This window comes from Echinops telfairi, unplaced genomic scaffold (genome assembly GCF_000313985.2).
Source record: "Echinops telfairi isolate 266 unplaced genomic scaffold, ASM31398v2 ScPeMD7_7416;HRSCAF=8454, whole genome shotgun sequence".
Lineage (NCBI taxonomy): Eukaryota > Metazoa > Chordata > Mammalia > Afrosoricida > Tenrecidae > Echinops > Echinops telfairi.
The window spans coordinates 1,647,421-1,660,107 of record NW_022111316.1 but is presented as its reverse complement, the minus strand read 5'-3'; the positions used below and the strand labels follow the sequence as shown (position 1 = coordinate 1,660,107).

The 12,687-nt window shown below is 41.4% G+C and overlaps 1 protein-coding gene across 1 annotated transcript in view; it reads left to right on the top strand.

The window, feature by feature from the left end:
- The window catches only part of MS4A14 (membrane spanning 4-domains A14), a 32,028-nt gene extending 31,051 nt beyond the window's left edge, over window positions 1-977 (top strand). Inside the window, exon 8 of the mRNA XM_013007805.1 lies at window positions 1-977. Within this exon, the coding sequence (XP_012863259.1) occupies window positions 1-977 (977 nt within the window).
- The last annotated feature ends 11,710 nt before the right edge of the window (window positions 978-12,687 follow it).

Here is a 12,687-nt window from a genome sequence, read left to right as displayed (position 1 = left end):
GGCGGGAGTCTGTAGACCAGGAAAGCCAAGGTCAGAAATCTCCAAGGCGGGAGTCTGTAGACCAGGAAAGCCAAGGTCAGAAATCTCCAAGGCGGAAGTCTATAGACCAACAAATCAGAGACTGGATATTCGCAAAGCGCAAATCCATAGATTCATATGAAAACAGGCAACCCCCAAGGAAGCAATCCTCAAATTTGCAAGATCAACAACGAGCTGAAGGCCAGCAGGGCCAAGAGGAGCAGTTCCTAAAGGATCAGTCTCACAGAGGTCAAGGTGAAACTCAGCAGCCCCCAAAGAGACAAGATAAACACCAGCAGACTGATAAGGAAGAAGCTCCAAGCCTAAAACCTGAAGCTAAAGCAAAGAAAGCTCAGTCAAAGAAAGACTCGATGGACCAAGATTGGAAATTACAAATCCGTGAATCCCAAGACTGGATATCTCAAGGCTGGAGAAACAAAGACTGGAAAGCAAAAGAGTGGACTTTTGAAAAGCAGAATACCCTAAATTGGCAAGCTCAAAATTTACAAGAGCAAGAAGCCCTAAGGCAGAGAGCTTTATACCAAGACACCCACAGCAAGCGCACCGAAACCAGATTGAACCTAGATCAAGAATTACTAGAAGGCCAAATTCAAGACATTCAGGGTCAAAATAAACTCCAACAAGATCTGCAGGCCAAAGCTACCCAAACAGAAGATACGCAACCAGGTAGCATGAAAACAAAGGTCATCAAGCCAGGGTACATGAAACCTAACGATAAAAAACCAAAGGACTCCCAACCTGAGGTGAGAGCAAATGACCCTTCTTCCCCCTGCCAAGACACAGAAGAAGACCCATATTACGCCTATTTATCCAGTGTAAGTTTAGAGCAATATGTGGAACGAGACACTTCAGTGTGTTCAGCTTTATACAAAGAAGATATGGATTTAGCTTCTACCTCGTGTTATCAAAAAGATCAGCCATCGGAAGACTCTGACTAACACAGAATATACCCAAATAGATCACTGGCCCCCCAAAATGAAACCAAATTAGGGAAAGCCATATAGTCTCTTCCAACCTATGTGCTCAATGGTGGTTGCTACCTTAGTCACTCGCCAGCAAATGAAGGGCATGCAGAACCCTCAAAGTATTTGTCCTTAATGCAAATAAAATGACAACAAACCAAACAGTAACACAATTATCAGAACTTTCTGGGGTGGCAGAGTATGCCATGTTTAAACTCTTTGTATCATCAAGGTTCACGGTTGAGTTTATGATCACCAATTAATTTTGCAGCTTAATATTTAGTGGTTCGATTTTCTATGGTGCTAACATCTTTTGTCTCCTCTTTTGCATAATATAGTGGTTCATTCGGTAACTCAACCAGGAAGAAGTCTCCTATTTAGGCTCTCTAAGGGCTCAAGAATCCCAAGAGTCAGCAGGGAATCAAAATCACTCCCACTAGCCCCCTGGTTTTGTTGTTTCTAGCCCTCCAATTTACGCCTCACCTCCCCACCCTGCAAATTGCTGTGCTGAGGATGTATACACTGAGTTTGTGTCAATTAGTAATGAGGTGGGGGTGGTGGTGAATAAACTATATCGAGGGCATCCCTCAGTGGTGCAAACAGTTTGCACTTGATATTGACCTAAAGGTGGGGAGTTTGAAATGGCCCTACTGATCTGCTTCTGTAAAGATTCCAGCTTACAAAGGCAGCTTGACATGGTGACACATGACTCAGGTAATGGGTTTGGGTTTTAGCTTTAGAGACAGAGGGGGGAGGAGGAGGCATAGAAGGGTGGAAAAGCAACCGTCAGCAAGAATGACAAACTGGACTGTGGTGAGGGAAATTCTGATGCCTGTCCATATGTTTGTACACACCGGTTCTAGTTTCTCAAGCTTTATGAAACTTCACTGCCTCCCCAGAGGTCACAGAAAATGGTGCTCAAAGCTACCAGTGACCCTCCACCCTTCAGGCCTAATCATGAGTACTCCTTCAGCCTTCTAAACGCCAGGGATTCCCAGGCATCTCTCTCCACTGCAATTAGGAAACCACCCTCGTACAGTCCTTTCACCTATTTGGAATAACCTCACATTCTGGCCTCATAAAATTCAACATAAAGGCTTTCTTCTCGTTCCTGGGTACTTCAAATAGCAGCTGAGAAGCACAATTAGGAACCTGGGCTTACCATCTTGAGGTGAGTCAAGTCAATTTGGTGATGTAGAATAAGGAAATCTTAGAATTGAGCTGTAGAGACACGCTATATGCCTTTGCTCCTTTACCCACGTGGCAACAAATTCATTTCCTGAGATTGCCAAAGTTCCTCTACCTTAGTAGCATCATGACCTAAGTTGGCTCTCTTTTCTGAAGGCAGGCTGCTTTTTTTTTTTCCTGAAGAGATTCACTTCAACTTTTTCTCTCAAAAAAAAAAAAATCACTGCCACCAAGTCAAGGTCCCCTCATAGCCACCTTATAGAACTGGAAGAACTACCCCCATATGTTTCTGAGATCGTACCTACTTATGGAAATAGAATACCTGACCTTTCTCCAATAGAGCATTTGGTGGTTTTGAACTATGGACTTTGTGGATTGCAGTCCAATGGCTAACCACTCCACTACCAGGACTCCTCCTAAATAGTCTCCCTTTTTGCTTCACCTAGATGGAATGTTTGTACAGTTTAACATGTAAAATGGATAACAGATTTGGCATTCAGTCCAAAACTCAGGTGTCCAAGAAATATCTTGTTTCATCCAAAGCTCTCTCTGAGAGTCCAACCCACTCATTCATTATTGGTCATTCAAGTCCCCTGGCTAACCAACATGCAGACATACACTTATAAGCACACATGCACAATGTATTCACTTGTTAGACACAGGCATTTCCCCAAAATTGCACGAGTCCAGTGTGTGAGTCCAGTGTGTACGGTCTAGACTGAAAACATGGGAAGGTAAGAACATACGGAGCAATAATCTGTGCTGTCTTCCTATTCCCTGGGCTTATTAAGACTGGTAGGAAGCTAGGCAGAAGTTCCTACTGGCCCCAAGACATCACTTTTACACTACCTAGGAATCCCATCAATCAATCAATACCTCTTCTCCTCCCACACCCTCTCTTAATCCCCCTTCTCAATCACATAAATCTCCCTTATCTCCTCTTTCTGAGACACCTAACATTGTTCCTTGGATGAATTTGGGCCTGGAATTGCCAAAACCAAATAAGGTTTGGAACCAATACAAAAATGTTTCTATGTGAACTCGTGGCACAATGGTGATGCATTCAAGCTGCAAACTGAGAGGTTGGTCATTTGAACCTACCCATTGCTCCAACGGGGGAAAAGACTTGGTGGTCTGCTCACATAAAGATGACAGCCTTGGAAACCCCTTCAAGAACTGGACCTTCTCCTCTAGGGTCACTGTGATTTGGAACTGACTCAGCCACACACACAAATATGTGAACTATCTGTTCATAAGGCAAGATGCCGAAGGCTTTAGAAAACAGAAGCATTTGTGACTTAAAGGCCAGGTGGAAGTGTAAATAACCCACCTTATACTAAATGCAATATGTCTGCCCATAAATTCTGTTAGGGTTATTTCATTAAAAAAAATTTCTGGAAACTGTTGATTTCCAGATGCTATAAGTCCCTGTGACAAAAATGAGCTGGTTGCTCAAAGCAGTCTCATTTTGCTGTATTTGCTAGATTAAATACCCCACAGCTAGACTGGATCTCCCTGACACTTTGCATTTAAGGGAAAGGTTCTGAGTGGAACAAATGATGTGCATTTGACTACAAGGTTGAAGGTTTACACCCACTCAGAGGTATCATGAAAGAAATGCCTAGAAAGATGTTCCAAAGATTTACAGCCAAGAAAATCCTACTGAGCAGTCCTACTCTGTAATACATGGGATCATCATGAGTCAAACAACGCTAAGGTAACAAGTGTGATTGGTTTTGATTTTGCATCTAAGCAAGTGAGAAGATGACTCTGGCCAATGGAATATTGGTGAAGGGATGATGCCGGCGGTTTCTTGAGCAGGGAGAATGAACATGGAACCAAACAGACATACACACACACACACAGAGACAATACAGGGCTGCAGCACAAAACAGACAGACAGATGGTACAAAACTGCAGCAGCCTTGACAGCCCACAGTGCTTTATGTACTAAATACTGGCAGTGTTCCCAGATAAACTTGCTATTCCCACACTTGAATTTCTCATAGCCTTGAGAGTGAGTTCTATATCTCGGTCCACACCATTATTTACATTTCTCCCAGGGAAAAACTGCTTGCAGCTGTTTCCACAATCATCTTACCATTTGCAGTAAGGAAGCTGTTTACGAGAACCAACTAGGACAGATGTTTGCGTACTGCCCAAGACAGATACATGACACGAGACACAGTGCTCCTTTCATGGCTCCTTCATAGGGATGTTCATCACCTCCACACTTGGCCCCCCAAATCTCCTGATTCCCTTCCCCTACTGCCTCTCTCCCCTTGTGAACTGGGCCTATTCCAAGAGTCCAGCCCCAGAGAATGCTGAGTCCCTAGATGAAAGAAGCTTGCTTATAAACCACTGCACAGGTTACGCCCACTGCTAAGATGTCTCTGGATTGTGACCAGAGAGAAATGAAACTACACTGGTATTGAGTCAAGGAAAGCGTGGGACTCAAAAACAGAAGTTAGTCCCCTCTAAGTGGTAGAGTTGGTGGGGGAGGGGGGGGAGTCAAAGCTCTTTTTATCCCTTTATATTAGTTATATTGTTGTAAAACATATCACTACCAATGCAATTGCTTAAAATAACACACAATGGTTCACGGTCTTCAAAGCTTGTGAGTAGACATCTAAGATGCAGCTATTGGCTGGTCCTCATCTGGCGTAAAGAAGAGGAAAGAAAATCAAAGACTTGATTAGGCCAATTGCACGACACGAATCCCAGCCTCCACTACTCAGAGATCAGAAGAAATGATGGTGACCAGCTGTCAGTGATAATTTCTCTAAATAGGCTCATAATAGAAAGGCCCAGACAGAGAGGAATAAAAACAAAGTCAAAACATGAAAAGAATGGACTTACTGGTCTTATGGACACTAATAGAACCCCTGAGACTGTGGCCCTTAACCACCCTTCAACCCTGGACCTTAACTAATCCCAAGGGACAACTGTTAGCCAAACAATAGGGAGAAATGTACTCCTCTATACAACCAACATTTAGAAATCAAAAAGGCCGTATTCACCCTAAAAACAAAGCTCAGAAGGCTTCGAGGAAGAGGAAGGACAAGTGGAAATAGGGAGCCCAAACAGGAAGTTGGAAGGATGCTATTACATTCAGAAGATAACAACCAATATCACAAAACAAAATCTGTAGAAATCATTGAACAGAAGACTAATTTGCTTTGTAAGCGTTTATCCACACTATAAAAACAAATAAAACATTTGGTACTGCTTGGGGAACAAAATGTAGGGGTAGGGGCCGTGTAAAGCAGCATTTAATGTCTCACATTTTCTATAGGTCGGAAGCCCAGCACAGTGTGGCTAGATTCTCAGATCAGCCACACTCTACTAAAACTATCCAGTTGGGTTGTGTTTCTGGAGCTGAAGATACTTTCCCAACCACACTCATGGTTGCCCCCGTCTGTGTGATGACCCTGCTTCTGTGTTGCCTGTCAGTTGGGGGCTGCTCTCTCTCTCTTCAGACCACCTAAATTTCTTCTCATGTGGCCCACTCCATCTTTCAACCCATACTGACACATCAAAGTCTTTCTCAGACAAAATATCCAACCCCTTTCTAATGCACCTGTGATTAATCGGGTCGATTCAAATAATCGAGAATAATATCCTCCTTTAGAGTCAACTGAGAAGTGACTTTCACATTTGAAAAGTCCTTCTTGTCACGGAAAGGACCATGGGCGTGACCGTGATACCTCATCAGAGGATTAGGGCATGGACTCATCTCTGAAGCCCAAATTCTTCCAGACACACCCCTAATGGACTATAGTAGAACAACGAAAGTTACCAGTAGGTCAAGTCCAACTTCTGATGGCCCCATGATTTTCAGAGAAGAATGGAGCACCATAGGATTTTCATGTGTGTGACCTCTCACTAGCAGCTTGCCAGGTCTTGCTTTTGAGGTGCCTCCGAGTGGGTTCAAATCATCAGCTTCTTTGGTTAGTAGTCAAGGATTTAACTTTTGCACCACCCAGGAATAAAGGGAATGAACAAAACCAATTAATAATTTAATCTATTCAATGTATCAATTGTCCTTTTAATCTACTAACATGTTTTACCATCACTTGTCTGTCAGTTTGTTGTACGGTGGTACCTTGTGTGTTGCTGTGATACTAGACGCTGTGGCACCGGTATTTCAAATGCCCGCAGGCTCACCCAAAATGAACAAATTTCAGCAAAGCTTCGAGACTAAGAGCAGACTATGAAGAAAGAATAGAGTGCCCACTTCAGAGGGATTAGCCACTGAAAACCTTCTGGGCAGAATTGAAATGTCATTGGATACTCAAAAATTCATGCAAATAAGCAGAGCATTATCAGAGATGATGCCAAAGCATAAGACCCTAAGGTAGGAAGGCACTCATATGACCGAGGAAGATCTGCCTTCTCAAACTAGAGTTGACCACAATGATGTGGATGGAGTATACACTGTAGGAGGAGCCCTTGAGACCTTCATTTGTTGAGGGGGCATGACTCAAAATGAAAAGAAACATCTGAAAACATCAATTAATAATCAGAACATGGAATGTACAAAGTAGTCTTTCATTGAAAAGAGTGAAAGTTGGGAGTTGTAAAAAGTGAAATGGAACACCTGAAAATCGACATTCTAGGAATTAATGAACTAAAATGGATGGCCACTTTGATTCAGAAAACCCTATGGTTTACCATGCTGGGAACGAAACTATTAAGAGGAATGGCATTGTGTTCATCATTAAAAAGTACACTTCAAGATCTATATATATACATATAATATGTATAAAGTATAATGCTGTCTGTGAAAGGGCTGTATATATCTGCCTTCCAGGGAATGCAATCAATGCAACTATTATTCAAATGTATGCACCAACCACCAAATGTTTGATGAAGTTGAAGTCTACCGTCTTCAGTCTGAAATGGACCAAACATGCAATCAAGGTGCATTGGTAGTTACTGTCCATTGGCATGCCAAAGTTGAAGAGAAAGAGAAAGGAACCGTCATTGGAAAATATGGCCTTGCTGATAGAAACAAAGTGGGAGATCCCACGACAGAATTTTGCAAAAGCAATGACTTCTTCATAGCAAGCACCTTTTTCAACAACACAAATGGTGTGGACTTCTCCCGATGGAATAGAAAGAAATCACACTGACTTCATCGGTGGGAGGAGAAGATGGAAAAGCTTGTTATTAGAGGCCAAACAAGGCCACGGGCTGCTTATGGAGAAGACCATCACTTACTCATACCTAAGTTCAGGTTAAAGCTTAACAATATGAAAACAAGTCCACCTGAGAGCCAAAATACAATCTTGAGTATATCCCACCTGAACTCTAAGAACATCTCAAGAACAGTTTGACACACCGAACACTGATAACGGAAGACTAGATAAGGGAGGACATCAAGAATATCATTCATGAAGAAAGCAAAAGTTAATTAAAAAGACAGGCAAGAAGGAAAAGATCAAAGTGGATGTCCCAAGAGACTCTGAAATTTGCTCTTAATTATACAGTAGCTTATGCAAATTGGAGTATTTATGAAATCAAAGAGCTAAAAAAAAATTCAAAGGGCAGTTTGAGAAGACAAAGTCAAATATTATAATGTAATGTGCACAGACCTAGAGTTAAAAATCTGAAAAGGAAGCATATGTTCATCATGTGTTAAATTGAAAGAACTGAAGAAAAATGCAATCCTCAAGTTGCAATATTGAAAGATTCAGGAAGAAGATGGAAAAAATACACAAAGTCACTGGACCAAAAAGAATTAGTCTACATTCAATCATTTCAAGAAAGAGCATATGAGCAAGAACTGATGATACTGAGGAAGAAGGTCAAGCTGCAGTGAAAGTATTCACCAAAAACAAAACTCTAGGAAATTATGAAATACCAATTGAAGTGTTTCAATAAGCCGAGGAGGCACTGGAAGCACTCACTTATCAATACAGGGAAATTTGGAAGACAGCTACTTGGCCAACTGACTGGAAGAAAACTTAACACAATACTTAAATTATAGAACCATATACAATATGAAATGCAAGTAAAAATGTGATGAAGATCATTCAACAATAATTGCAGAAGCACGTTGACGGGGAGCTCCCAGAGCCTCAAGCTACATTCAGAAGAGTGTGTAGAACAAGGGACAGCATTGCTGATGTCAGACGGATCTTGCCTGAGAACTGAGAATACCAGAGAGATGTCTACTTGTGTTTTTTGCACTGTGTTACGGCATTTGATTTTGTGGATCATAACAAACTACGGATAGCTTTGAGAAGAGTGGGAATCCCAGAATATTCTTTTGTGCTCCTGAGGACCTTGTACATAGATCAAGAGACTGTCCGAACAGAGCAAGGGAAGACTGCCTGGTTTGAAATCAGGAAAGGCATGCATTACAATCGTATCCTCTCACCATATTCAATTTGTATGCTGAGCAAATAGTAGAGAAGCTAGATACTATGAGGAAGAATGCGGCATCAGGAGTAGAGGAAGGCATATGAACAACCTGGAATATGCAGCTGGCACAAGCTTGCTTGCTGAAAGTGACAAGAGAACCCAAAGCACTTGCTGAGGAAGATCAAAGATTGCATTCTTCAGTACGGATTAGAGAGAACTCACTGTAAAGAAGACCAAAGTCCTCAGGACCGGACCAGTAAGTAAATCATGACAAAAGGAACAAAGATTGAAGTCGTCAAGGATTTTGTCTTGTTTGGAGCCATAATAAATGCTCATGGAAGCAGCAGTACACGACCTCTTTAAAGTATTGAAAAGCAGAGATGTTGCTTTGACGACTGAGATGTACTGGACTCCAGCCATAATATTTTCAATCGCCTCTTAGGCATATTGGACATTGAGTATGGAAAACTAAAGAAAAAATGATATATTTGAATTAGGGCACCTAACAATGACAATGGGTCTTCTGGTGGTGTAGTACACAACAGGCCATGGAATCAGCTCTGGCCCATAACAAACCTAGGCACAACAGAAGGAAACACTGAACAGGGCTGTGCCACTCACAATTGTTCTTATACCTGAGCCCATTGGAGGGCCACTATGGAGGGGCCACTATGGAGCCACTATGGAGGGCCACTATGGAGCCACTATGGAGGGCCTTCCTCTTTTTCGCTGCCCCACCACTACCAAACATGATATCTTTCTCCAGAAACTGGTTTCTCCTAACAATCTGTCCAAATTATGTAAGACAAAAGCTGCCATCTTTGCCTCTAAGGAGAACTAAGGAGAATTGCTCCAATGCACATTGGTTTGTCCAGTTAGCGGATCGTGGCACTTTTAATATTTTTCTCCAGCACCACAATGCAAAGGCATTGATTCTTCTACAGTCTTCCTTATTCAGAGTTCAACTTTCACGTGCGGATGATGCAATGAGGAATACCATGACTTGTGTCAGGCTCACCTTAGTCCTCAAAGGAACATACTTGCATCAAATGCCCCTAGTTCAGCCTTGTGCTAGACACAGATTATCCTTTTATGTGAATATCCTTACATCTTAAAAAATGTTAAGAAGCACTCTTCTCATTATGAAAAATCATGCTTTCATTCCTTTTCCAGTTCCCTGCCAGCAGACACATGCCACTCCCCACCCCAGCCCCCATTTGCTCCGTTATGACCATATCTTAATTTTCGACAGAGACCTATTATTTCTTATAGTATTATGACTATGTATGCTGCCGGAGACAGCCTACTTAGTAAACTATAATTATTTTTCTGTGCTAGGGTAATGTTTTATTACCTTGGAATCTTGTCTTTTTGGGGCCTTGCCTTTCAATGCTAAACAATGTACCAGTGTTCTAAAACTCAGCTGAATATATTGATGTATATTTGGTATTACAGTATGTATTATATCAATCCCACTGTGTTGAAGGAGCCACCACTGGAGTTGCCTGACTTGCTGAATACAATTACCTTATGCCTGCAATTCCAAAGTTCCATTTCAAATTTAAATCAGCATATTTCTCTAGCTTGAATTATACAGAATCACCCCCTCCATTGTTGGTGTGCAACTGCCAGCCTGAAATCTCCTTTCTATTTTGCTGGGATTTGTTCCTGTGATCATTCTTTTACCTTACAGCTCAGGTTTTGTTTTCTTTCTTGTTTTCCTCCCTTATTATTAAAACAAAGAAAACAAAGCAGAAAAAATTCTAATAGTTTTTTCTTTCTTTCTGAAAATATGGACATAACACATTTATTGCTTTCAATGTGTCTCACAACTTTTGGTGTGATTTTCTAATACAGAAATAAAATGAATGTAAGTATATACTTTATTTTTACTTCATATTCCACTACTTTTCATTCAAGTTCTGTGAAGGGGTTTTAAAAAAGCAATGTACCATGCTACATTTGTTGAGGTTCACAGGAAGCTATAAGATAATATTTTGGTTTTCTTCACCAAACTCCCTTCAATGGTGACAATGATGTAATGGTTGGTAAGCCCTCCACTACTAATGAAGAGATTGTCAGCTTAGACCTACCCAGCTGCTACGTGGGAGAAAGACTTGGTGACTGCTCCCCCAAAGATTACTGCCTCTAAGATCCTAGGGAAGTTCTATTCTGTGAATGTGTTTACTGTGAGTTGAAAATTGATTCAACTGCATCCAGTGAGAATGCTAACACAAGCAGAAAATTGACATTGGGAACTAGACAACATTATTAAAATGTTTCCATTTTTTCATCTGAATGTGTGTGTGTGTAATTCTATGATTCAATTTTATCCTATGCATAGTTTTCTGTAATCCCGCCACAATCAAGATATGGAACTGTTTCACCACCACAGAAGGACTCCCTTGTGCTATTTCTCTGTACTTACTAGATCCTACCCCATCACTATGTCCTAGCAACTACTGAGCTGTTCTTGATCTCTAAAAAACCAACTTCAAAGAAACTCATACTAGACGAGAAAATAAAAACATATCTGAACGCATCAAAGCCAAACAACTAGGGACTTTTTTTTTTTTTTACAAGATAGCAGACTAGGCAAACACACTACCCAGACCATCTACAACAAATACACGAGAGACCAAATAAAACATAAAAACTATAATCTCGCAACTTGAGCTTCAGAGGAAAGGACAAAGAAGTGGATTGAATGGCACTAGGAGAAAAAGTTGAACCAAAGCAGCAAGAGAAGAGACAGACAGAAGCACACTCCCCATGGACCAAGCACAGAATATACCACCCCTGTGTCTAGAGGGGTTTAAACGCTGCCTAATCAGATCAATGGAACACAGAGTGATAGACTGTCACAGGCTATCTGAAGACAGGCAAGAACACTTTCAATAACCAGTAGTCCCCCCACCACCAACAACTGCTCTCTTGTTTCTTCCAGGAACAAGCACGCTGACCAAAGACACTCTGTGTTAGCACAATCTACTTTCAAACCAGGTACCCTGACCCCAAAGACCATCCAGAATGACATCTTGGACCAGATGTCCCACACCCTCATGCCTCCCCACTATAACTTAGGAGCTCCTTGGTGAGCACAGCAACTAATCCCTACCTGGGGACCTTCTTGTCACAGTTCCCTCCTTTTTAGACTCAGCTCCTGCCCCAGTTTTCTCCTCTGTTTTTATTTTATTTTTCCCATTTTTATCATTTTTTTCTTTCATTTCTTATGCTTCTTTTTTCTTCCCCCTTCATTTTTCTTTCCTTTTTTTCTTCTTAGTTTTTTCTTTCTTATTATCTTTTCTCTTTTCTTTTCTGACTCCCTCACTTTTTCATTGTCCTTCCATTTTTCTCTTCCCTTGATTTTATTTTGCTCCCTCTTTTCCTTTTCAGTTATTGCATTCTTTTTTTTCTTGCTATTGTTTACATGATTTGCCTCCTTTGTTGATTTGTTTACTATTTATCATGTCCTTTTTGTTATGTTGTTTGGTTTGGGATCGCTTGCTGTTGTTGCTATTTTGTTTGTTCTTCTCTCATCTGACACGAGACAGCAAGATAGTAATCATGGCAACACAACCCCACTACACTTGTATTTCCTGAAGCCCCATCTCCTCAGTGAGGACCACTGCCTGCTTTGTACCAGCAGAATAACAACAGACTGCAGGAAACACCAGCCCAACTGCTCTCAACTGCCCTGCCTAAACTGTGAACATATAACCGCACACATCACATTCTCTATCATATCTGCCAGAAAGCAGGTGGTGAATGCCAAACTACATAATCAATTAAATACAAATACAACACCCCCAAACCACAATGTCACTGAGACATGACATTTACACAGAGAAACACCACAGAGCGTCTCAGACAAGGGACCATAAAACAAATCCAGAACTATTTTCTGAGGAATAAATGGCATTGGAACTACCTGATAAGAAATTCAAAAGCGATGAAACATACAGCTTTCCTCTAGTTCCCAAATGCTTCTTCCCACCCCCACCCCCGCTCCACTATCACGATCCCAATTCTACCTTACAAATCCGGCTAGACCATAGGATGTGCACTGGTACAGATAGGAACTGGAAACACAGGGAATCCAGGACAGATGATCCCTTCAGGACCAGTG